We start from the raw sequence: 27,270 nt of genomic DNA, 5'->3' as shown, positions 1-27,270 counted from the left end.
TTCTTGAGTCTGGTAGTTGGATTAGAATCATGATTTTTCAAACTGCACAATGTAGATTCCCCACAGGCTCCATCCTTTACACTCTTTAGCCAGAAGTGAGTTTGGCTCTTTCAGACCTGCTTCCTTGATAAACAGTTTCTCTAAGCAAAAGAGTGTGAGAGAGGCAGTGAGGAAAATTGAAAACTCCCACAGTATAGTAATCTCTAAGGACTTCAAAGAGCTAATATTTTCAAACTCTCTGTTTTTTTCTTTTTCTTTTGATCTCAATAAGACCAAGACTATATCTTGATCATGAGATGTCACCCCTTATCCTTCCAGTAACCTCCTTGTTTCACAATACTGCTTTTTTACATAAATTGTTAAATCACATTTTAATTTTTTAAAGTAAAAAAGTTAACATTTCTAAAGGCAACAATCAGTCTTTGAGATGACAGCTTGAAGTAGAGGCTTCCAAATACCCTCCTCCCTGACACTGTAAGAGATTCTACCTTTCTCTTCGAGGTTGTTGGGGACAAAGGATCTCTTCTGCATTTTTGGTAGGAATGTAAACTGGTGCCACCTATACAGAAATTAGTATGAGAGTCTTCAAAATACTAAAAATAGAAATTCCATTTGATCCAGCTGTACCTCCCATGGGTATCTTCTCAAAAGAGTTACAGTTATAGTATTACAGTGATCCATGCACACCCATGTTGACAGCAGCACAGCTCATAATAGCTACATCTTGGAAGCAACCTACAGAACCATCAAGAGTTGAATGCTAAAGAAAATCTGGCACATGACACAGTGGAGTACTAATCAGCCCTCAAGAAAGGTAAATTTGAGTTATTTGTAGGAAAGTGGGTGCATCTCAAGACCGTGATGCTAAGTAAAACACGTTGGAGGCTGAAGATTAAACACCACATGGTTTCTCTTATATTGACAGGAAACAGGGAGCTAGCTAGACTTTGAAAATGGGAAAGGTATGTATCTGGAGATGGAAAGAGGCAGGAGGGCAGGAAGGGGACGGGGACTAAAATTATTCAGATGTGATACGTATGTATATGTGAGCTGTGTGTAATTATTATGCATTGCAAACACCTGCTAATTTAAAAAAGAAAAAGAGCAGCTTTGTGTGGGGTACTGGTGGGCCAGATGGGGACTGAGAGGGAGGCATACAGGGCAAGGGGCTGGCTAATGACGGTCAGTGTGCCTTCTCTTCGTCATTTGCCAGCCCAAGCTGCTTTCTTGAAAACTTTCTTTTCTGCCTTCCAAGCATTTTACAGCAAGCCGATGTTAGGCCCATTTCATATGTCTTTCTTTGTAGCAGAAATGTTCAGGTTACCTGTCCTTTGAGCAAAGCTTCTGTAGACTGAAAGCCTTTCCTTAGAAACAGATGAAACCTTATATGTTGCTGCTGATTTCGAGTAAATGAGCTGAATCTTGCAGCCAAGCCTCAGTGCAAACAAAACATTTTCTGGTCAAGTATTTTTCTGGTTTGTTCAACTACATTACAGGGCAAGGTTAAAAAGGAAAGAGAAGCAAAGCGCAAGCCCTGGGAAGACAATTTCTAGCCACATTAACTCAGATCACTGGGGTAGAGGAGGAAGAGGCCCTCATCCCAGACTCTCATCCTTTGCTCTTCTGCTCTTTTCATTTAACCTCTTCAAAAGGGGAGAGAAATAGGTTAATAGTTTCCATGCGTTTAGACTGTGACCAGAGGCATACTAAGCAATTTCAGAGCCTCGGGCAACCGCAGCTCTGAGGAGAGGATGATGATGGATTTACCGATTCATCTTGGGATGGATTCCAGAGTTGAAAGACTTGGGCCAGCACTGTGGTGCCAGCGTGGAATTAAACATTGGTCCTTTATTCATTCTTCCTGCACACATTGATCCCCAGCTTATTTTTATTCCAGGCAGTACACTGGGTACAGTATGGGACAGAAAAGAAATGTTTTTAAGACATAGTCCACTTCCTTAATGAAATGACAAAGTCTGGTAAAGGAAACAGACATGTCCCCAAATAAATTTAATGAAGGATGCACAGGAAGTACTGTAAGAACAGTAAGGAAGGTGCTAAAAAAGAGGTGAGAAAGGAGCAGCCAATTTCAACTGGGACCATCAAGGTAGCTTGAGATATCAGAATGGTAAATTGTGACTAGGAAGCATTAGCCAAGGTGCAGAAGTGTGTGGTTTTCTCATGAGCTTGAACAAGAGGAATAGTCTGAGATGTTATAAGAAGCTAACTAAGCCTAGAAAGGGACGTTGAATATCATGTACAGAATTCATTCCTTTTAGATTGTGGAGCCATTCAGTCTTTGTTATCAGGGAAACACTTCGTTGTTTTGGAATGGAAACTGGGAGTCATTTCGAGAGCAAAAGAAGTATTGGGGAAGGCTCCATGCAAACAGAAGCAGAGGCAGAGCCCATTGCCCTGGGCCGTTGTGGGACACTAGTTACTTCCACACGGATACATCTGTCCTCCTAGAAATTTAAAGAGTCTCACAATGAGGGGCAGTTACTCCCTGATTTCTGCAGCTCACCCAGTTCTGCATGTTCCTAATGAGATCTACGTCCAGGTCTATTTCAGATTCCAATGAGTCCAGCCAGATATCTCACTTGGAATACAGTGTATTCAGTGTGAAACAAGATTGTTTGGTGGGAGCAGGGGATTCTAGAGAAGGATGGAAAGTTAAGTGTGGATCTTTCTGAGCATTGGTGAGCTGAAAAGTAGCTCTTACAAGGATGGTACCAGTGTGTATTTTTTAAGGCAGGTGAATTTTTCATTCACTTTTCAAAACCAGACCACCCACGACAGTCAACGTTTCTTCCAAAGTATTCATGGACCCAAAATGTGGAGATGGTGTTTGACTCAAAGTATTAAATGATCGAAACCCCATTGATTAGGCCGAGCTCTGATTTGGGTTCTAGAACCAGCGTGCATAGTCTGGGTCGTCAGATCATTCTTTAGAAAGTTAGGGGCCTTGTGGCCGTCTTCTAGATCTTAGATGATGAACCAAGTTTTAGAAGTAATAGTATAAAGCACTCTCCAGTGTAGAACCTAAGCGGGGTAGTTATGTGATCAAATGACAGCCATGAGCCACATCTGGCCTATTATCTGATTTTGTGAATAAAGTTTTACTGGAGCAAAACTACGCTCATTTGTTTACATGCTGTTTATGGCAGCCTTTGAGCTACAAGGGCAAAATTAAATTGTCCTGACAAGCCCAGAAATATTTACAGAAAAGTTGCCGTCACTCTTGTGATGGTGGGAAGGAGCAAGGGTAGTAGAAAGCGCATATTCTAAATCCTGGGTTTGCTGTCTGATACCCAGAAGACCTCGGAAAAGGCCCTAACTCATCTGATTGCATTTCCTTCCCTCTGTAATAACAACATCCACTCTGCCTTCTTCAGAATGCCATGCCAGGGACATGAACCCATGTTCTTTGTAAAAACACTGAGCTGTACTGTACAGAAATGGGTCCCAGCCTAACACTGGCATGTCCTTTCCCTCCCCAGAATACTCTGGAGCAGTGCAACGTGTGCTCCAAGCCCATCATGGAGCGGATTCTCCGCGCCACCGGAAAGGCCTATCATCCTCACTGCTTCACCTGCGTGATGTGCCACCGCAGCCTGGATGGCATCCCTTTCACCGTGGACGCCGGTGGCCTCATTCACTGCATCGAGGACTTCCACAAGTAGGCAAAGCCCCTCCCTCCTCCGGCCCGCCAGGCCTCTGGACATCTGTTCTGACTGCCTAGCATCTGTGCTGCACATTCTTGTCTCTCAGAGCTGTAGGCGCTCAGGATGTAGTGACCTTTAAAGAGCACATTCTCACCCCACACAGACCCGCCTGCTGCAGGAATTGCTGTCGGTTAATCCACAGGCTCATCCAGTGGAGCTCGTTTCAGAGCTTCTTGGAGCATGGTCTATGGCAGCTTTGTGTGGCTCTCATTGTGAAAAAGCTGACTCAACCACCAAGTATGTGCGGTAGAATGAAGGAGGATTCTGACTTGACCACGAAAGACTCATAGATACCATTTGGCAAATTGCTCCTGAGCTGAGCACTTCAATTTCGTCACGTTTCCAAACTTTGTCCTAAACCTCTCCCAGGTGTGACAAAATCTACATCACTGCCCTGCTGCAGATGGGAGGCCTTGGAGGACAGATGCAGAGAACAGTTCCCTCCTCCTAATGCAAGCCTCTCACATACGCAGAGCAGCTTTATTCCTAGTCCTCCCTAGCCTCTCCCTTCACCCAGGTCTTCTCTTCCTGAGGATATTTTCTAGTGAAATTGACTAATGCAGTATTGCATGGTCTTCAGAGGAGGATTAGAAAGTAAAGCCTCATGAACAAGGCCATTAAATCATTGGCCTAGGAATGGACATATATCCCTCTTCTTCGTGTCTCTCATCTGTAGGTCCCTCTTTCCTCCGTTAGGGCTGAGGTTTTTGAGAAAATTACAGTTTTGTATTTTGCTTATTTCTATCTGGCCGGTGTGTTAGATGGTTTACTGGTCACATGGTGCATGTGTTTACGGGCCGTATAAACGCCGTAAATGTGACTCGCTATCGGAAGACAGGAGGGTTTTCTGACTTCTGTTTGCTGGGATTGGCTTTGGGGACAGTTTGGGAGGCCCTTGGCGAGATGAAACTCATACTGCTCACCACTCTGGGCATCCGTTCTATGGCCTCCAAGTGTGCAGTCTTGTGGGCTGATTTCCACCACTGTCGACTGTCAGCAGCCAGGAGGCACTTTCTGCAAGCGGTGTGGAGACCTGAGATTCACATTTAAAAAATGAACTTCCTGACCACTTTCCAAATAGCAGAGAAAGTGAAAACCTCACCAAAAGTCGTGAGGTTGAATGAAGTAAAAAACCCCAGAGGCAGAAACCCTCAACCTGAATTAGACAAGAAAGGGCTCACTTTTAAAGGGCGGTCGCAGCATAAATTGCACTTCACGTTGTTGCTATTTTTAGCTTGTAATTACACATGAAGAAAAAAACCTGCGTCTATTTAAGGGAAAAGATACCCATAGGGAGTGTATTTCTGTCACTGTTTCTCTCCTTTCTTAGACTTACCCTAATCCAAGAAAGTTATAAGATGTAATAGATGTAATCAGAGCACACATGTTTCTGTGGCTGGAAAAGACTGATACATTGCACCCCTCAATTCAAACAGGAAATCAATCCTGACAAATATAAGTTTATATCTGTGCCATTTATCTTTCATTTCTAGTGGTGGGGAGCATAATTAAAGACTTGAGGCTCGTGACATAAGTGTGTGGGTCTGAAAGCTCCAAAAAAGCAGGCTTGAGCAGCTAAAAGGGAAAAAGAAAATCTCCAAACTCAGCTACACCCCCTCCCCCAGCCAGTTCTTTCCATGTTAAAAGAGAAATTATTTCTTTAAAAATAATGTTGTATCCATAATTGGCAGGTATGTGGAAGGAGAGACTTTGTGATGTTGTTCTCACTTATGAAAAGAAAGTAGAAAAATAAATGTTACAGAACTCTTATTTCTGAGCCTTGAAAGACAAAGCCACTTGAAGTCCAGAACCAGGTGGGGAATGCAAGGCCAAAGAGAGTAGACAAAGTACCTAAACTCCTTTCCCAAACAGATTTTTAGGGTCTCAGTTTTGGTCCTTCTGAATGGGTCTGCATCTGTGAGGGTTATTTTTTCTTATTTGTTTGTAAGTTTACGGGGTTGTTGTTTTGAGGTGTGTGAGGAGGGGTTACTGGAGATTAAACCCAGGGCCTTCACATGGAGCTCCATCCTCAACCCTTTATATTGCATTTTGAGACAGAGTCTCACTAAGTTACACAGGCTGGGGTCAAACTTATGATTCTCCTGTCTCAGCCCCCCAGAGTGCTATGATTATAGGTGTGCACCACCACTCCCAGCTTTCCATCAGCTTCTGGAAAATGCGTCTCAGTACAGTTCAACGCTCATTTGCAGAGAACTCACTGCGTGCTGGTAACTGTGGTAGGTGCTGAAAGGAACAATGCTAAGGAACCAGGTTGCCCAGACACACAGAGGTAGAAGGTGTGTGCCCTTAGAGAGTATGTGCAGACACAGCAGTGCGACAGGGCCAAGGGGCAGCACTCTGAGGCAGACAGCAGGGAGGAGCTGTGCGGACGGAGTCAGAAAAGATTGTGTAGCTCAGGAGTCAGGGCAGGCTCTGTGGAAACAATTGGAAGAGTGTGTTAAGTGGGAATCAAAGGAATCCCTGTAGGGCATAAAGAGGGTGGCCTCTTGGCAAGACCTCAAAACTGGTATTTCAGGAGGCACAGAGCCTGATGTACAGAACCTGGAAGTCTTGCTGGTAGGTCACTCCCTACAGAACATCCGGGGTCATAGTTGGTTCACGAGTTCAGTCACAGATGTCAGTTCAGTGACTGCTGTGCCCTCAGTTCCCTGGCCAGCTGTCCCCCTGTAAACACACAAGCGCACACGCGCACGCACACACACACACACACACACACACACACTTTCCCATTTCATGTAAGCCATCATCTTCAAAAGGCCAAACTCAATTTCCATCTCCTCCAAGACAGCTTCTCTGACCTCAGCCCTCTCTCTCCCCATGTTTGAATATGCATCTGCTCTGAATTTGATGAAGTTTGGTGATAGCACTTACCAGTTTGATTTGCAATGAAACATATAGACAGAAAGTTTTACAGTAAGCAACTGTATTATTTTTTAATAAGAAAGAATGTGTATGTAAATTAATAGAACAGATGCATAAAAATATAGAACTTCCTCTCAGGTCATTTCCAGTGCCAATGCTGTAAAGAAGCCCAGGAAAGCAATCTTAACTGCCTTATTCAGTGTGCTGAGACATTATCCTACTATCTGTGCCTTCTTAGCATAGATATTACCCTAACCTATTTGTTTAATCAGCATCCATTTGTTGATTGCCAGAATTATGCTGGGTATGAGATGACTAAGATCATCACTCTCTTGGCTGTAAAGTAGAAATGATAGAAGTACTTCCCCGTAATGCTGCTAGAAAATAATATTAAGTATATAGAGTGTTCAGTAGAACTTGGCACATAACAATAATCAGTTAAGGGTAGCTGTAGTCATCAAAAAATGTTTTCATCAAATTAACTTATTATTATTATTGCCCACTCAGTGAATCAAGCATTGAAAGAGACCACTGGGATTTTTCACTCTCCTCAAATTTCCAGGAACACTCTGGGGACCCCTCCTCTCTCTTTACTTTTCTTTTCCCATCATGAAAAGGGGGCCAGTTGGTAGGAAAAAATCATTACTTAGCAAAAGTCCAGTTTATGCCCTTCTATAGAAGGACCTTGAGATTGAACAAAAATGCTAAATAACATTTATCTTGCAGAGGCTTATTGCAGACTATATTTCATTAGATATTACCTTAGTTACTTTCTCACTGCTGGGACAAAATACCTGACACCCACAACTTAAAGGAGGAACGATATTTGGCTCACACGTTGTAGCGATTTCAGTCCATAGGGGTCTGGCTCCATGGCAGGGCAGCAGGGCACAGGAGAGTGAGTTTGTGCCCTGCAGCGAGAAACAGGGCAGTCGGGGAAGGAGGAAGAATATATAACATCCCAGGCCCCCTTCCACCAGGCTTCACCTCCCAGCAGCACACCAGCCGTGAAGCCAGCAGTGGACCAGTCCAGCATCACACTCCATGATCCAGTCATTCCCCAAAGCCCCACCTGTGAGCGCAGAAGGTTTTGGGGGAACATCACTGATATTGCTCAGATTTCTTCTGTCAGGTCCAGTCATGGTGATCGAAAAGGGGCAAAATCTATCCTTTGCAGCTAAAGACACACAAAAAATTACTATTAAAATGGACAAATTCAGTGAAAGAAACGTTATCCTCAAGGAATGAGTAATTCTGCTTTGGGAAATGTAGGGCAGGAGGCCTGTAAATAGGATACAGTAGGAAGGAAAATATATTTCTACCCTCACAGAGTTTACAGTTCCAGTGGTTTTCAGAGAAGGAAAGTTTACAGTTGATACCAGAAGCTTGCTTATTTCACTACTGATGACCCAGATTCAAAAATAATCAGGTAGTCCAAAGCAATTTTTTGCCACTGAATATAAACTTCTCACATAAAAATACCAATTATAACAGCTCTGATTACGGCTGCGGTTGTACCATGATGCTTTTAATTTTTCTTTCATAGCAATCAATTGATCTGCTGCTTAATTCATATTTATTTAGATTGCAGCCGTACAGATGCCTTTTGGATGCTGCCAGGAAAATTAATATGTACATATAGAGCATAATGTATGTAAAAATGCTTTGACAACCATAAAGTGCTGTGTGAAGTATTAGATTACTATCATTATTTCCTTTTCAGTCTTACTACAAATAGATAAATTTTAACATCATTAATCTTAAAACCATTCCATCCAAAAACTGAGTTACACAGTCTCTTTTGCGTTTTGAAAATCTCTTCAGCTCCTATGAGTGTCCATTTCAAATCATGGCTCCTTTCACACCTTACAAATGCCACCCCTGCCTGGGTTCCAGAAAATACAGATGGATGGACGCCCTCTCTTTGCAACCTGTTAATCTGCTATGAGGGAAAAATGTGGGGGACCATAGGTCATGTTAAGAACTAAGAAATGAGAAATACATTCTTCACTGCTAACCTCAGAAATATATGCATATGTATATTTATATGTGTCAATATATTCATAGCCTTGAAGAGTGCTAAAATTCTTCAAAGAATGTAACAGCTCGTTAATTTTTCAAACAAAAGTTTAACAAAACCAGAATGTAGGAAATGTAGACTTGGCCATTTTTAATTTGGTGTACTAGGTATTTAAACTTCCAGAGTAATATACCTGAAGCTTCTGGTGTTGGCTCCTAGGATTCAAAACATTTCTAAGAAAGAGGCCCTGTGAATTCAGAAGGAGGCAAAGGTAACTTCGAGATGTTTGTCTAGGACCAAAGGAGTGGATGCAAAGGCCTAAAAGCAAAAGTCGGAGACAAGTCTGGGCCCCGCGGCCCGTTAGTTTTTCCTCAGTGTGGCCCAGGCTCGTAGCAGAAACCTGTGCGCAGGTGCTTGCCGACCACATGCCATGTGGTGAGGAGCTCCCGGGTGCTCTTCATGCCAAGCAGATCACACGCTCACTCTTTCCCCTCATCAGACATCACGGTCTCTGCCTCCTAGAAGGACCTCAGCACTCTGACTCCTTCACCATGCAGAGGAGAAAGCAGACTCAGATGGAGCAGAGTCACACAGGAAATGCAGACCGGGTGTCTGGGTGCTGGGCTGACTCCTTTTCTTCCTCCCCCTGCCTGTCACATCTTTGTCAGTGTCTATGCTTAGTGTCTAACCGGAATTGCCTCCCTGTTTTCAGGAAATTTGCCCCCCGCTGTTCTGTGTGCAAGGAGCCTATCATGCCAGCCCCTGGCCAGGAGGAGACTGTTCGCATTGTGGCTCTGGATCGTGACTTCCATGTGCACTGCTACCGCTGTGAGGTATGTGGTGGGTACTCCACGCCTGCCAGTGCATGCCACAGATCAAGAGGCCCGGGAGAGCTGGGCGTTCATAAACAGAGTTGTCATTAAACTGGGGACGATCAGGTTGCCAGTGTTCACAGAGCCATGTGGGTGTTTAATGCAAGTAACATTGAATAGGTCACTTTACCTCTCTCGATCTCAATTTTTCCACTTGTACAAAGAACAAAAATTCTTCATTCCCCAGATAATGGCTGTGAGACTAAAATAAACCCTGTAAGTTGTAAATTACTAAATTAATGAGAAACGGTACTGTTATTATCATCATCATTATACTGAATCTTTAACTTTGGCTCTAATGCACTGCCACCCACTGAAAGGGGTAAGAATCCACTCATTTCAGGGAAGTCAGAGTTTCTTGTTCAAAGTCACGGAATTTCACTTATTAGCAAGCACTAGCTGAGCACTTAAGAAGCCAGCTGACTGCTAAGGACCGTAGGAGAGCCAGGATTAAGGTGCCGGAACCAGAGTCCAGGCAGGAGGTGACCAGAGAAGCCCCTCCAATGAGGACAGCTGAAGCTAAGGGACACGTGACCATTCACATAGCCAAGGGTAGCACATTTTCCCCCATGATTATTATCTGAGTTCTACAAGTTACCCGGACCCGTCCTGAAGCATTCCCCTCCTTACTACCAGCTCTGCTGAATGCAGCACTCTTCAGTCCCGCTTTTCCATTGGTGGGCACAGCCTCTTGGGATTAGCTGTTTAGTCCAAGTAAAAAATCTTCCCAGTACAGGGGCTGGCAGGGTTGTGAGGGCCACCCTTTCTCACCGGGAAGCACTCACTCCATTTACTGCCTCAGCCATAACTGACCTTCTGTTTTATACAGGGTGCTTTGTTTTGCCCTAGAGCCCAGGCTGCATGCCTTTCTCCATCCCTGACATGAGAAAAGACGATTGAAAAAAAAAAAACTAGCAGCTTTTACACAAGGTTTTATGACTGCAGAAGTGAAGAGACCAACAGTGTTCAGCTGTCATCCTTAAAGCACCTCAAATGATGAGTGGGCTAATAGATACTTTAGAGATTGACAGATGGAGAAACTGAGGCTCGGGGTACAAGGGCTTCCTGACTTTCTTCACATGCTTGATATACATGCCAGTCTTTGACTTGAAATGTTTTTGGTTTTTGTGCAAAAAGTTGCATCAAATGTGCCTCCCTAGTCTTGGCTTTTATGGTAGCCATACACATTAGGTTTGCTTTAAATTGATGAGAAATTTTTAGAAGCAAAACCATACAACAGTAAGAACACTCAGTTGGAAGAAGAGTGTTCTTGTCGTGCCATGGACATCACATCTACCTCACACTGGGCCAGTCGCTTCCCTTTTTGCTCCAGACTGTAAAACAAGGAGGCCACTCTGGCTGCCATGCAAGGCCCCTTTTGGCTCTAAGAATTCTAGACACTGGTGGTTCCCATGCTGTGACCCACTCTAGGCTTTTTGCAGTGTCCAGATGTCCATGCCACCTAGGAAATATACTTCCTTCTTTTATATTGTAATAATAGGGTTTTGTTCGTTTTCCCAATTTCCTGAAAGCCCCTAGAACTGCAACTTATCAAATTGTTCTTTTTGGTTAAACCAGACTTCCTGTGGAGCATAACTGTTGCTGCCTTTGGGCTCTGGGCCACACCCTTTTTCAATTTAAATCTCATCATTTGTCAAATGTAAACATCAGCAGCAGAGGCAGGGTCTATAGCTTCTTCAACCTGTTAGTTTCTACCAAAGTCAGCCAGGCACACACCACTAGACGTTCTATGTATTTATAGAAACCTCCATATCCTGCAAAGGCAAGGGGCAGCATCTGACTGCTCTGTAATACTCTCCAAAGTGGACCCTCACCGGTGCTGTCAACAGTCATATAATCCTGTGCAGTTATGCAGTTCTTTGCATTTTTATAAAGTACGCTCACATCCAGTATCCACTGTGACCCTCCCAGCAGCTTGGCAAGGTAGAAAATGAAGTGTTTTCAGAATGGCAGTCAGCCTTATATGCAGTGAGCAGCCAATGACAGAACTGAGGGTGGTCCTTCAGGGTACCCCGGAGGCCGGTCTCACAGTCCAGCACTCGCTCCTCTGTAGCGTACTAACTTCCTTGGAAAGAACAGCAAACTGGCTCTCCAGACCCCTCGGATCTTATTTTCTTACTATAATTGGAGTAAGCATACATAAACCACGAAGGACCCTTCTGCTTGGCAAGAATTGCTCTCGTCTCCCCATCTGCATGCTCCTTTCCTAATTGCACCAATAATCTCTTGAAAAGAAATTAAATAATTAAATGTCCCAAACTGTTAAAAAAAAAAAAAAAGAAAGAAAGAAAAAGAAAACAATCGCTCTCTTTGCTTTTGCCCAGAAATGACCAAAACTTTCCATTTCTGCACCTGTGTATTCCTTTTGAGACGTTAAAAGTGATGCTAAAGAAAAAAGATGAATTTGGGATCTATATTATTTTCTGTTGTCATTGTTTTACGAGAAGCAAACTAATAGCTGAGAACTGAGATCCACTGGCTCATCTCTTATTTCATTTTCAGTAACCGTCAAGAGGGTCATTTTAGTCCATTTGCATATATAGCCCCAGTCTTTCATTCAGTATGATTCAAGATGCCCTATGTTGTGTGCTAGGGGAAGGGGGAGGCATATATGAAGTGGCCATGTTGCAGAGGTTATGAATAGAAAGCTGAGAAATTTGGATTTGAAATATTTACAGTTTTGTTTACATCATTTCTGCCTCTCTTCATTTCCCAGGATTGTGGTGGTCTCCTTTCAGAAGGAGATAACCAAGGCTGCTACCCATTGGATGGACACATCCTCTGCAAGCCCTGCAACTCTGCCCGCATCAGGGTGCTGACTGCCAAGGCGAGCACTGACCTTTAGATACAGTAGCTTGATGAGCTACTTAGTGCATGTGGCACTGAGAAGAATGAAACACAAGAAATAGCTAGGAAAAGCAATAGGAAAATAGAGCGGAGGCAGTCAAGCTATGGGATGGTCTGTGTGCTTCATCTGCTGTTAACCTTCCTGCAGAATCTCACGGCTTATGAGATTGTATTTCTAGTTCTTACCGAATATGCGTTTCACATTTAATCACGCAGGGCCCTGCTGGGCCTTTGTTCCGAAGACTTCCACATTTTTGCAGATTATGCTCCATCCCATTCACTTCTGCATTCCTGTAACTTTTAATCCCTATGTTTGTCTCACTTTTCATCTGGTTGAATAGCTTTTTTTAGTGTGGTATTTGCTGTCCCACGGCTTTTCCTGCGCGAGTCTGCCAGCCCACAGGTGCTGGTAGGCTTCAAGTCACCATCCTCTCCCTTCCGTGCTGCCTGCAACTATAAATGTCAGCCATTCTTTTGCTGTGTATTGAAAAACGTGTTTCTCTGTTGCTCTATACCACTCTTATCCTTTGGAGAAAACAGTGCACAATTTCTATGTTATGCTCTAAAAACTTCAAATTGTAAAATGCATAAATTAAAAGCAGCCCAAATTTGACATGCAACCAACCAACTTCAGAATCTGTACTGATCGGTGGTCAAGAATCATTTGAAAATAGTTACCAGCTAATAGCTAAGTGGTAAAAGACAATCAACCTTCCATTTTTTGTCAGAGAAATTATAAGTGGGATACACTTGATATGCTCTTGGGGGCTATGTTTGAAAATCCCATTACTATTCTACAGTACTACCCTAAGATTTTCCTTTTCCACACTACCTAGACATAATATGGGCAAATTTGCTTTTGTAACCTTTTCAATACTGTGCTACTTTTCATCTTGTAAATATTGTGATGTTTTTCCCTAATATACAAACACAACTACTAACACTGACTTTGTCTCTGAAGGAAGATGCTGATAAAAACAGTTCACATTTCTTTCTTTTCTTTTTTTGAATCTTCCTGGTCCACAATTTTTGACTAACAACTGTAAATCAGAGACACAAAATGAAGTTGTGTTGCTTTATTTCATTTACTTTAAAAATAGAGGAAGGCTTGAAAAGATTGTGAAACCAGTTTTATTATTCTTATAATCCTTCTGCAACTTGAATTACATATTGCGGGAAACATTTTCATATCATCAATATGACATTTACACCACACTTGCAAAGACAATCACAGAACAAAGTTGTCTTTCTGAGCTAAAAATATGCAGAATCTCTGCCTAGAATCTTTATTCAAACTCTTATTAGCCAGTGTAACACTTGCTTACCAACTGTAGAACCATATTTATTAAGTTCTAGCATGTCTCATTGGAGGAAAGACACCGAGCTTAGCAATGGCAATTTGCCATTTTGTAAACTAATTAGGTATTTTGGCATAAAATTTTTGAAACCTTTCTTCAAATCTTCCCCAAGTATATACTTTTAAATTATGGAGTATTTTAAATATATGGGAAAGTATAAATAATAATATAATGAAACTCTATATACATAAACACCAGTCAGAACTCAAATATAACAAATATAGTCACATTTCCTTATACACCCTTCCCTTATTCCACAAATGTCTTTTTCACAACTATGAAGTGCTAGTTTTCTCATCTGAATTTATTTTTTAATTTAAAATTTTAACATCCAGAACCAAAATGAAAAATTTTCTGTGCATGTTTTAAATTGCAACCCAGTCCTCAGGAATTTCAGCTAAATTTATTTTACTTGGATAAGAAGCATGATAAATGTGATTTTTTTTTAAATGAGAAATTCTTAAACTTGTGATCACTGCAGCTCATTTAAGTTATTCTAGGGCTCACTGGCTTTCGTCATTTAAGAGTTTTGTGTTAGAACCACCGAAGACCTAAGTTGTATGAGTGTCCTTTGACCATTGTTCTGTTCTTACTGGTTTCTCTTATCTTTGATTATATTTATCACAGTGTGAAATATAATAAGATTCACTTAGCAGCATGTGAGTTTTAGGATACAATGGCAGCTGGGAGCTGTGTCTCTGAATTTCTGCCCTCTGAAGTTAAGGCGAGACCATGCTGATGACAATGGGGGTGGTAATATACTCTGCTTGATTTGATTCATTAACATGTTTACTATTAAATACTTAGGGGAAATTGTCTAGAGACCAAACGCAAAGAGTCCAGCTTATTGAGGGATAGGTTTTATGCCTAGAAGTAGTCATGTACTACATTTTGCCAAAAGAAGAATCTATGAGATAATGACACCATAAGAATGCAATAATGTCCCATTTATTGGTTGCATTTAAGGCCTTATGTAACTGAATGTTTACATGCCAAAAGTGAAAGTTTGAAGAAAACGCTGGCATAGGCCTATCATTGTGGCATTGCCAGCAGAATTCTGCTTGCTTACAATCTTTATAATGCATTCTTATCACATAACCTCAGAGTATCTTTACCAAAGATTTTTAAAGTAAATCTCTTTTTAATATAAACTTATACTTTTATAATAATGAATGTGCACACATAATACAGAAATATTTAGATTTAGATATTTTTTCTTTCACAAGGTCTACTAAGGAAAGGATCCTACCATATTTTATTCTAGGATTTCTTAAATGTATGATTTATTTGCTATTATTGTCTTTTACTACTAATCATTTGATTCAAATAATGCCAAGTCACCCTTTACTGTTTTAGTTACATGAAATTTTGTCTATAACAGAGATAAAAAGATCATATTACCCTAAAGATTATATACTCGCATTGTTTTTGATATATTTTTATTGTTATAATTTAAATACTTAAAAACAGAAAAAAATCAAAGTCCCTAACAAAAATTTTGTACAAATCTACCTGTTTTTACAAAATTATTAAAAAACACAACTATTTGGTATTTCTGTGTAACATGGGAGACACAGAAAAGGAAAAAATCCACTAAGTCATAAGCTCTGCAGACTATTTCAAAATGAGATTTTTTTTCAGTGGTGATCAAACTCAGAGCTTCATGCATGCTAGGCAAGCCCTCTACCACTGAGCTATACCCCTAGCCCAAAATAAGATTTCTTCTTTGCATGGATCCCCACATCATTCTGAGTCAGTGTAGTTTGATTGGCAAACAAAACTGCCTTTGAGACACAAATATAAGTTCCATGTCCTAATATAAGGCATCAGAGGTGTTAGAAGCTGACATCTCTGCAGCTCTGGGATATGGGTTATTTTCTCCTCCTCCTCCTCCTTCTTCTCTCCTTCTTCTTTTCTTCTTCTCCTTCTCCTTCTCCTCCTTCTCCTTCTCCTTCTTCTCCTTCCTCTTCCTCTTCCTCTTCTTCTTATCAGCAAGATTGTTGGAGCGATTTCTCTGCTCAAAATGACTTATGAGTCTATGCTGATTAATGAGGTAAACTTATCAACACTAATTGTTTTCTATGAAATATTCTGCAAAGATATTTATGGTAATGTTTAAAGAATATAAAACTTTACATTTAAACAACTATTGAACATCTAGGGTCCAGAGGACAAAAGAGAGTGCATTTTCAATGCGTCTGTAGAAGAGAAACAGGACTCGGAAAACACAACTTTCCACCGTTTTCCTACTTAGTAAAAATCCTATTAATGTGAACCAGCCAGGAATAACAGTGTTACTTCTATTTGATGTGGTTCAGGCTTCTCTTGTCAAATCTGCGTCAGCTGCCCCCTGATCCTTCCATTATCAAGTTTTGAAGGGTGTTGGGAAAATTATGGCAGCTGCTAGGGAAATCAGGGAAACACTGATGTAACCTCACAGCCTCTCACCATTCCACTTGGCTTGGAAAGGCATTTTTTCCATATACACTTCTAGAAATATTGCTATTCTACCTTAGTATTTCACATTTGTAGTTTAAACAAGTGATTGTCCATCTGTTGCCTAGAGCTACAGTACATGTGTGTTATGAATGAAATATGACAGCATGTTCTATCCCCTTGCTTGAGCCATCTGTAGGAAACCAGCAAACTGAAAAAGATATACCTCTGCAAAATGTGCCTCAAGTCCATTTCCTAAGATGGCTCTTTTGGTGTGCCTCCATGACACACAATTCGAAAGAAGCCCATCATTGTGCCTTCGACAGAATATTCTGCCAAACACTCAATAATGGAAGCAATAACCCCCAAATCTCAATGATTTACCCATCAAAAAGTCAAAAAACAAAACCTAAATCCAGAGAAGTCTAAATTTTTATCTTAATGTTTTCTAATAGTATTTCTTTTCTTCCCTTTTTTTGGAAGCACCTTATGGGTCCCTAAAATTATGAAAACATTCTTATGACCAAAAGTAATGTTGGGTGCTATTAGCGTTTTATGATTTGATCTTACTCTGGTTTTAATCAGATAATGAAGGCAGACTCTTGAACTTAAGCCTTTAACACCTATTTGAGCACATCTGTTTTTTTAAAAATTGCCTTAGTTTTGTTTCCTTAATCCAATAGGAATCCTTATTTCCAGCAAGTCATTAATATGGTGCAAGCGTGCACATTTTAGGTCAATTTATTTACTTGACAGATAATCAGAATGAATTGTTTCTTCTAAGGCTCTTGTTTGGTTAGCACAGTTTTATTTCACATCTTTAAAAATAATTTGCTAAAGTATTATAATTTGGAGAGAATTCTAGGCACTTCCCTTCTTCTTCCCTTCATTTCTCCCTTGTCCTTTGATCTCATCTTTCTATTTTACTGTCATTCTTGCATTTCTCATTCTTTCCACTCTACCTACTAATCCTATAAATGAAGTCAATGTGTTATGATTCTCTGGAATTCAGGTTAAAGGGAGAAAAACTATTGGAAAATATATGTAGCATCTAGAAAATCTGGATGGGCAAACTTTTCAGGTTGTGATTATTCATAGAGTAAGATGAGATAATAGAATCCACCTTAATATCTTAGAGAATTTTTATCAGAGACTCAGGTAATAGATTCCTGACCAATTCATGTATGACTGATCTGGTTTTCTTAGCTATATATAAAGTAATCGTTCTAAGAGTAGGTTAAGATTTTGTTTTAAATTCAAAGCATTTCAATCACAAAATGATTATGTTTTTAGTAGTAGCACATAATTTTATTCTATTGAAACTTGATAATTTTTCTTATAGTAAGGGAGAATTATTATCTTTCATGAATTTTAGCACATATCAGCATTTAGCTCATGGTAATAATATTAAACCCTAATGGTCAAATCACAATAGTTTTAGGGGTTGGATCAGTACCAGAATTTCTCTCGGAGCATGGATTACAGATATATTTTTGCTTGAAAACAGAAAAAAAAACATTAATTTCATTTTCTTTTACACTTACCTGCTCCATGTGAAAAAGGTTGCAGATTCTGTTTTAGTTGGCCAACATGGGTGGGACTTCTTTTATAGAGAACTTATACAAAAATATGTTTTTTATCAAAACATTAAAATTATTTTTAAAGTTACTAAAAGTTTTCCTCTATATTTCTGATTTTTATTTAATTTGTAGCAGTCTCTAATACACAGATAGCTCTACTACTAGCCTTCATTTAAAAAATTGCTATTCATTAAAAAAGTTATTCTACACATAGATATGTATACTAGAGATAAAGGGAAAATCTACAGCAGTGTAATATTTTAAGATTCCCACATGAAGTCTTCCTTACTATATGGTTGGGTTAAGTTTTCTAAGATAATTTGCTCACTTAGTGACAAGAGAAAATCTTATTTATCTAACTGATGGTCATTACCTAATATTCTGAAGTAGAAGCCTTATTAGGTAGCCACACATGCATTCAGTCATATGGCAGTGAACATAGCTTCTAAGTTCAGTTCTCAATCCTGGAAGTGGAATGCTCTACTAAGAATAAAACAAGTGTCATTATGTCATCCTGGGTTTTGTCACCTGAACATGGGTAGAGTGGTCTTGCTGACCCTAAACATCAGTGTTATTCCTAGATACACATAACCATGGGAATATAAACATCTGAATCTTTTCTGTATTTTCCTGACCAATTATCACAGAACTTAAACCTGACCAGTATGCAGTACTGTTCACAATAGTCCATTTTGTCTCTGGAGCTACACAAAACCAGTGTAAAGTCTAAATCTTTGCCTTTTTAGGCTTGATATCACCAACTCTTTCAGCTTTTCCTAATTTATCCACAGTCTCAACTCCCATTACAGTTAGACCCCCCAAAATTTTTTAATTCTATTTCAGTCTACTCAGTGAAACTTAGCAATCATTATAGATCAAGTCAGGTGAAAACACTTTCTTGGAGTTGAAAGTAAATGGAATTGGAATCACCCAAAGACAATTTCTTCCAAGGACTCAGACCTAGAGGAGTGAAAAGAAGATAAGGCTAGATTTCTCACAAGTGCCAAACAGCTCCGCTTCTTTATATTCTATATTGCTGTGGATGATACAAAAAATCAGTCATTCTGAAAAAAGGAAGGAAGCTAGTGCATATGCATCTGTGATAGTCCCAATTTTGGGGCAATTCATAAAGTTACATGTCTTTTCCTTTGTCCCTGGGTTCTCAAAAATGAGACCTTTTTTTGTCCATGTTCCTACACTGAATTTGGAAGGAGAGTTCTTGACATTTACAAATTTTACATCAATACCTATGGGTTGTTTGGCTTTCAGATTCCCTTGTATCCATTCTGTGTGCCAGTGTTGTACCTAGAGATGTTGCACTTTAGCCCAAGTAATCAACTACCTTCCATGATCGATTATATCCTATCTATAGAAGTCCATCATTTCTCTTCATGTTTGTCCTCCCAGTATCTTTATCTCTTACTTACCTCATCTTAATAATCATTGACAAATCACTATAAGAGAATCAGCCTCTGAGGAACTTCACTTCAGGCCAGCTACAGTAAAATCAAACAGGTTAATCTGTACTTGCCCCACAGGACGAACTGGGGCATAAGGAAGCATAATTCTTTCAGTGCAGTTTTTACAGTGGCATCTGTAAAGGTTCATGGAAGGTATGAAATTTTATGAGAAATCTTGAATTGATTCGTGACTTGATTTGGAAGTTGAAGGAAGAGTAATAAGGCACAATTGGAGTACACAGCTATCTTCTAAGAAGACATTCTGTCTTGGGAAAATGTCCCAAGATTCTGGAATTTCTCCTTAACAGGGAAAAAAGTCTTCCATGTATTCCGGACCAGTAGGGTAGAAAAGGGGCAGAGAAATGCTACTAAAATCATCTCATGCCTCTTCATCCCTTTTAATTGGAAGAGAGTATGAGTTGGCCAAAATAATCCACTACTGTATGAACAGGAACCAACCCTCCGTGAACTTTACTGTAACCTAAAAAGTGTGCATTCTTCCTGATCTATGCCTCCATCCTCCACTCTTGCAGAAAATATACTTGTCTTTTGAACTTCCACAGAAGAACTCGTAGGGCACCTCTATTTTCTTCACTGCCTCTAGGCACACAATTAGAAAGGACTCCCCACTCCTCTGTTCTGCTGCTAAAATTCCATCACAGATTCAAGACTAACTCATAATCCAGAATGCCTGAATAGTGCCTTCTTAGAGAAGCCCATCTTCTCTTCAGGTCTTCCATGTCCACCATTACCCTTCGTTCCAAGCTCTCCTGACTTTAAAATAGAACCAACCTTTGAGCTTATGTTCTTCTTGGCAACAAAAACTAACCTTTGTTTTTAAGAAATGCATTACCTTTTTTAAAGAAAACTTTGTGTTTTTTAGCTGAAGATTACAAAAATCTTTAAACATCCCTAAAAGTGGTCTAAATCTTTCTCCAAGGATCAGATATTAGAATTTATGAGTTGTATTGTTGATCGTACTTTCTTATTCCGAAGACAAACTGTTCCGATAGTTGTCAGATAGCTTCATGTAACCAACCCATGCACAATACATTAAATTAATATGACCTGCTGATGATGATTTTAAAAGTGCTGAGAAATGTCAGTGTGTAATCTCCAGGTCTAACAAAGGAGATTCAAAAGCAAAATGTAGTGGAACTCTTCCAAGCAGTTCTTTTGTACAAACAATATTCTGGAAGGAAGGGATTATGCTAAAGCTTTATAGAGGAATGTATAAATTCTTCCATTACTGACCTCGATTATTTTTTAGTTTAATTAGTATTCCTTAGTGTTTGGGAGGACAGAGACTGTATTTTCTTCTACCCTAGCTTTGAACTGGAGAGCACTACAAGCAGAATCTGCTGTCAGTCTCCTGAGCAGCACCTGGGGGTGGCTTTCTGAGCTGTAAAATAAAAATTCCTGAGAGAGCTTAACAAACTGCTTTCACACATAAAACAGCCCTGGGAGGAAGGTTATTAATAGCCAGATCCTAGAAGAGAAAGCTGAAGTTCAGAATCGCTAAGTGGCTTGCCAAAAGCAATATAGCTGGTAAGTGGCAGGTTTGGGGATGTGCCTAGGACTCACAGGGCCAGTGCTCTCTCAGAGGACAATGCGCACTTCTCACAGACTACTGAACCCCCTTTCAGAAATCATCCAGGGAAATGAGTAGAGCCCATTTGGCTATCAGTGGCGGATCCATATGGGCACTGCCATGCTTACGATCATTGAGAGCCCACACACAGCTTCTGTGTCATTTTGTGGGAAACCGCGTGGTATTGTGTGTGATCAGCACTGTGATGAAATTGGTGGGGAAAGACCACTGTGGAACAAACAACTGGTGCAGAAGCACACGGCAGCAAATTTCCCCAGAGAGAGTTGGTTTACATTACATTAACTGAAAACCTCTCCGAAACCACCGGGTCAGGAATATCAGCTGAGACCATATCATTTCGAATTCACTGTTGTGCCGAGGTGAATGATCCTTAAGACAAGCCTGTCTCCCGTGGGCACGAAGAGTCCACCTCAGAGGCACACGCTGCTGTAGGTAAACAGTGCATATTAGTCTCTCTGTGTCAGTCCGCATTTACTGAGAGCCCACCAAGTGTATATGACGTTGAAGTGTCTGGACAAATGCTATGAGACCGATGGCCTTTCGGAGATCTGTCTTCTGTGATTTCATACACTGGCCTTCCCTGGCTCTTACAGTTCTGTGATTAACATATCCTTCTCACAAAGAGTCTGGTACTATGTTGCTTCTAAAAAACACTTAGAGGCCTCCATGTACACTGTAGGTCGAAGTTCACCAAGTGGATGGTGAGCATTTCTGGTCTTAGCTGCACCCCTCGGGAAGCTATTCCTTTTGGTGTGTGCTCTTGGTTTTTTATTTCCTTGTTTTCTCTCCTAGTTATTTCCCTCAGTCAAAATCTGTGAACTGATTGAATAAACATCTTTTCTCCACATTAAATCTCCTGCATTAAATCTGAGAAGCCTTTGAAATTATCTAGTAACTTATCTAGGTATTTTTCCTGCCTAGTCTTCCATCCATGGACCCTGAATCATCATTCATCTGCTTTTTCCCTGGGATTAATGAGAGCCATGTCCAGTAACAAATGGCCTCTCACCTTTTCCCAGTCTTCTCAACTGAGGGACAGGAGACATCAGCAGGACATTCAGAGTCTAGAAAGGGGGTCTCCTGTTCTTGAGAAGGTTGGTGAATGTTACAGCTGAAGGAATAGGAAGCAATTTTCATAGCACAGATGGGATGCCCCACACTAGGGATGGATTAACAGAAGCAGCATTCTGAGCACTTCTCAGAATTATGTGGCTGAGTACACCTGAGTAAAGACTCTCTTGGGTAGAACTCTGATGTCATATTGGAGGGAAGAAAAAGACAAGAAGAGGTGAATATGAAAAAGCAGTCCTTTAAAAATACTTTTATTTTCAAATAAAATAAAATCAGAGCCACAAACTCTGATTTACCTTTCTATAATGTAAAAAAAAAAATGAAAAACTTTCTTCCTCCATCCTCCATGATAGTCCCCCAGATTTATGGAAAATACAATTGTGTTGTCTTTCAAACACACATACACACAATTTTCTGAGAAAGCAGATTCTCTAAAAGAGAAATGCTATTTTAAAACACCTGGGCTTTTTAGGCCAGGAAATTAATAATTCCTAGACCTGACCCAATTTTGTTGCTGCCCAAAAGGAAAAGAGAAAGCTGTTTAAATTTTGTATAGTTCTGTTTATCTCTTAAAATACACCAAAGCAATTTGAGATGGGGGTGGGATCTAAGGTATTAATCTCTCTTTCTTGATTCCCTCTTCATGTTTCTGTCTATCAAGCAAAAGGTAAAGACCTATTCTTGGACCATTATTATTGATGCATTGTGCTGCTATTTTGTATAGTACCTGCTTTACTTCATTGTGAGGCACAAGAATAATAGTTTGCTTTCTTAAATCCATTTCCTCCATCATGAAAGAATAAGTATTAAGACTGAATACCTCTCCTCACCAAATTATTTAACTCCATTTCTGAACTAGTGTAGAAAATGCAAACTTTTTCTCAGATGCATTTCTGCTCCTCCTCCTCCTCTTCCTCCTCTTTCTCCTCATTCTTTTCCCCTTCTTCCTCCTCTTTTCTTGAGAGAGGCTAAATATAAAGGGAAAACCTCCAGTTCCTTCTCATCTTTATTTCTCCTTGGGTGATAGTGATCCTCACTTAGTAATTATAAACCAGAAATAGGAGAATACCTTAGTCAAGTTATGATGTGTCTGTTCAACATACTTATTTCTGCAAATACACACTTGGAGAAGAAAGGGGATTTTCATAATGTAAATACCAACAATAGGAGTGGCCTCACTCATATTTTAACTGTGAAATAACAAGTTGACATTTGGGCAATGTGTGCATTTTACTAGCCCTGTCTGATTTCTGCTTAGTTTCTACAAGAATGGCAAATGAGTCAGGGATACATTGCCCAAAAGTCACAGTGCCTTAGACCTCCCGCCCCAGGTAGCAAATTGAAACTAGCATAGACCTTGCCATCCCTCTAGCTGAAGTAAAAAGTCTGAATGGAGGTGTATAATTGACGAAAAAGATACAGGACCTTGGAAGCTGAATGTTAGCGTCAATATTTTATGGCCACACAACAGCAAAATCATTTTTAAATGACTTTATTCCTTTTACTACCCATTTATTCCCCTGGGAAAGCTGATGAGCAAATTTTCTAAGACTTATTTCCTCATTAAGCAAAGTTAGAATATTTCCTATCTAAAAACCTGAATTATGTCTTCATTCTTTTTCAGAAAACATATCAAAGAGCAAGTAGAATTAAAGATGACACATGACTGCCTTATTCTTTAGCATGAATGAGATTATCATATAGTATAATGTGCCTTAAGTAAAAATTTAAACTTAGATGCAAAACCATGACAGGTGGATGTAGCATTGAGTTCTTTGCATGTTCTCTATGCAGTGAATTGCTTTGTTTTGTTTTGGGTTTTTTTGCTTTGTTTTGTCTTTTAACCTACACCTTTACATTACTTTAACAGATTTGGGGCTTCTCTCTCTACTGCTAAGTATGGGAATATGTGCAATTATAAGATGTACAAAAAAAGGAAAGGGAGAGAACTTTCTAAGTAGCAAATCTGTGCCAAAAAGTAGATGTGACATGAAAATTCAGAGCTTGAGGATAGTAATTTTCCCTGAGCCGTACACACAAGCTTTTATTTCATGGCTTTGTCACAGGCTTTTCTCCTTCTGTACCGTCGTCACCTTTGAGAAAAACGATTGCACCTTCTCCAAGTCTGCCTTTTTAACAGCTTCAGTTGGGTTGGCAAGACTTCCCCAACTCTGAATATAGCCATTTGCCGACTCTGGCCCCTTTGAAAGACTGACTCAAATCTGTGATCTTCTGTTCAGCATACACATCAGCAAAGTGAGAAGATGAGCACTAAATATAGGCTCTATTAACTTTACTTTTAGCCTTACTGCCTTTGAAAAGTGCCTATTCTGAGAAACATAAACGTTATTCCTACATATGTATGTACACACGGTACCCAGAGTCATACTGCTCAGCCTTCAAAAACATACCATCAGAAGGAGTAGCTGCTGAGAGATTCAGCCTTGCCAAATGAAAGAAAGTCACTCATATCCTCTCAAATGGCTACCATGAAATGGGATACGAGCGCATTCCCCGAGCATTCCTTGCTGATACAGCCACTTTGTGTTTTTACCCTGAGAATGGTGGCATAGTGCTGGGGTTTCTTGCATTCCGCTGCAAAGAAAGAGCTTTATGAGATTGGAACATGGAGTCAGGGAAAAAAATGCTTCAGAGAATTAATAGAGCCAGGGTCTGTATTAGGATATGCGTCATATGCGTATTTTATAAACAGCATGGTGGGTTTAAAGTGTCAGCATGTTTCTTTCTTCTTTTATCTCTCAGGCTAACATCAGAGAAAACTAAAGAAAAGACTTGGCTGTGGAGACTGGAGGCTCAGGGGGCCAAATGTCCCTGCCAGATCTTTAGAGCATTTTTACTCTGACTCCTAAAAATAGTACTACATGCTATTTTATGGCTTTTGTCTCATAGTTCTGTCGGAACTATGGATACTATCGATGAAGCAACCACGTAGCGTAGGAGGATGAATTCTTACCCAGTGGTGGGGAAAGGAGAGGGCCCAGGTAAATGGGATGAGGTAGACAGTACAGGATTGTAGAAGAGTTGAATGGAGGACATGATTTCAAAAAAGATTGTTCTCAATGTGTCGTCTGACTCAACCAGCTGGCAGATTACACTTGCCAAGTCGCTCCTTTTTCTTCTAAGTCAGTTGGCTCCATGTTCCCTTGAATCTGCTTCTGTTTGAGGGAAGTGAGATACGTCCACTTAGCCTTTCTCTACGGGAGCTCTTGATGTCCTCTTGGTCAGATTTGTCCTATAGCCGACCCACTTTTTCCAACTGGAAGTAAAGGGCTCAATCTATGGAAGACAGATCTGATACCATTGCAATCGACCACACTTCTGCTTTCCACAGATGGGTCTCCAGTGAACCAGCAGTGAGGGCAAAACGGAGCACTGTTGAATCATCCCAAGAGTGTGAATGAGCTGTTTTGGTAGCCATCATTTTCTAATATGCAGGGTGTCCTTGGAGAAGGGTCGTACTCTTCACTGTGAACATCTCTCCTGCTCGTGCTCCTCTTCTGTTTGTGCCTTATCCGAATTCAACACTGGTCATTTTCTTTGCTTTCTTTTAAGGAAGGGGGAATCAGCTTGGATTGCTAGAAAGGAGTTCAAAAAACCTCTGTGCGATAGCATAAATCAGGGATGGCGAACCTTTTAAAAGACCGAGTGCCCAAACTGCAATCCAAAACCCACTTACTTATTGCGAAGAGCCAACACTGCCCCTGTGTGCACTGCTATCCAATGCTCAGCTGTGACAGAGAGGGCTCTGGGTGTCTGCTGTGGCACCCACCACCACTGTCATAGACGAGTTATGATACCGAGGTTTTCCTCTTTGGAAAATAAATGGGCCAAGAAAGATACAATAGGGCTCTGATCATGGCCATCAGAGATAGTTTTCTGTAAAGGTTAAATGATGTCTACACATGGATAGATCAAGGACAGGAAGGGACAGAAAGAAGCCAGGCTCTCTGTGCTAGCGCGTCTACTGAGTCCTCACTGCTATGCACCTGTCCTATCCATCGCCACACTGATCAGCTGCTGGTCTGAGTAACATTGCCTGACTGAAGGAAAGCCGCACAAAAGCTTAAAGAATATGACTTTTTTCACATGTGTGGCACTGACAGAAGCATGATATTCTTAAAATATAGGTTTCTGGTTTTTATTTTATTTTGAGCAAATTGCATTTAATCACTGCATCATGAACAATCACCGACAGGTCCAAAATAGCACACATGCTTTCTTAAAAAAACAAGGGGAGAAAATCTGTTATAAGCAAGTGATTTGGGTATTTTCTTTTGTATTTATCCATTATCCTACTCTATGAAAACATGTTTTTATTTACCTTCTATCAGTTCTTTCTATGAATCATGTTTTTCCAAAGCTCTGTAAGAATGAATATGAAAATGATATTCCTTTCTTTCTGTAAAAGAATTGCAACTGCTTTATTATATTTAGAAATCAAATAAACTCCTTATTACATTTACTTGCCTATGTGTGGAATTCTTTTTGAGTCAGATAATCTGTTTCCTTTTCTCTGTGATTCATTTCTTGCATCATTTGCTTTCCATATGGTCCTCTGAGAACAGGCATGTCTCTCAAAGCCAGTGTGATGCCAGGAGAGAATGAATGGCCCTCCTGCACTGTTTGTACAGATGAGCTTAAGGTCTGTGCGCTCCGAAACAGTCCCCACCTCCCTGTCTCTCCCCTACCCCTCCCACTTTCTCCTCTGCCGTGCAGATACTTTTTTTCACTTTTACAGCTGGGTCCAAGTAAATGGGTTCCTTGGGGATGGGGGTGAAGGGATTTCTTCTCTCATCATCAACAACTGGCCAGCTCAGATTTTCACAGTTTTATTCGACCTGTACTATATCCTTTTCAAACATTGCAAATCTACTCTGCTAGACACCTCGATTGATGCAGATACAAAACATAGTCTCTGGCTAGGGATGTAGGTCAGTGGCACAGCACCTGCCTGCCAAGCTTGAGTTCAATCCCCAGTACAAAAAATATAAAAATAAAAAATAAAACATAGTCTCTACTGTCAAGGAGTCTACAGTTGAGCTGGTAGATGTGTGTGCAAATCACTAAGAGGAAAAGAAAGGAAGAATCAGACACAGGACAGAGTCACCACATTTTCAAACTTCACACCTGCATCATTTTCAGTAGTCCTCCATTACTATAGTCCTGTGAGTATTTTACCCTTGTTTTCTAGATGAAAAGTCAGAATAAAGTTAACAATGCAAGACCATTCATTTAAGAAGTTCTTTTCACTTTTGTGAGAAGCAGGTCTGCAGAACCCGTCCACTAAACCCTAGGTGTAACTAGAACTACAGCCCATATGAATCTCTTTTCAAGAAAGTCAGAAAAGAGTATCCATTCTGGCTC

The 27,270-nt window shown here is 40.4% G+C and overlaps 1 protein-coding gene across 22 annotated transcripts in view; it reads left to right on the top strand.

Annotated features, from left to right (window-relative positions):
• The window catches only part of Lpp (LIM domain containing preferred translocation partner in lipoma), an 847,859-nt gene that overhangs the window by 606,974 nt on the left and 213,615 nt on the right, over positions 1-27,270 (top strand). For 19 of the 22 annotated variants that reach the window (XM_004834795.3, XM_087187014.1, XM_013072126.3 and 16 more), the window contains 3 exons: positions 3,501-3,679; positions 9,341-9,461; positions 12,238-26,368. In XM_004834795.3, the coding sequence (XP_004834852.2) occupies positions 3,501-3,679; positions 9,341-9,461; positions 12,238-12,366 (429 nt within the window). In that variant the 3' untranslated portion in view covers positions 12,367-26,368. Of the gene's footprint in view, positions 1-3,500; positions 3,680-9,340; positions 9,462-12,237; positions 26,369-27,270 lie in introns of those variants that run through there. The other 3 variants (XR_015441150.1, XR_015441149.1, XR_015441148.1) reach the window with 1 other exon arrangement.

The sequence above is a fragment of the Heterocephalus glaber genome, unplaced genomic scaffold, assembly GCF_053883595.1.
Source record: "Heterocephalus glaber isolate CG9 unplaced genomic scaffold, H.glaber_assembly_v1.0 deba00001504, whole genome shotgun sequence".
NCBI classification, from domain to species: domain Eukaryota; kingdom Metazoa; phylum Chordata; class Mammalia; order Rodentia; family Bathyergidae; genus Heterocephalus; species Heterocephalus glaber.
This window is presented reverse-complemented; position numbering and strand designations above follow the sequence as displayed.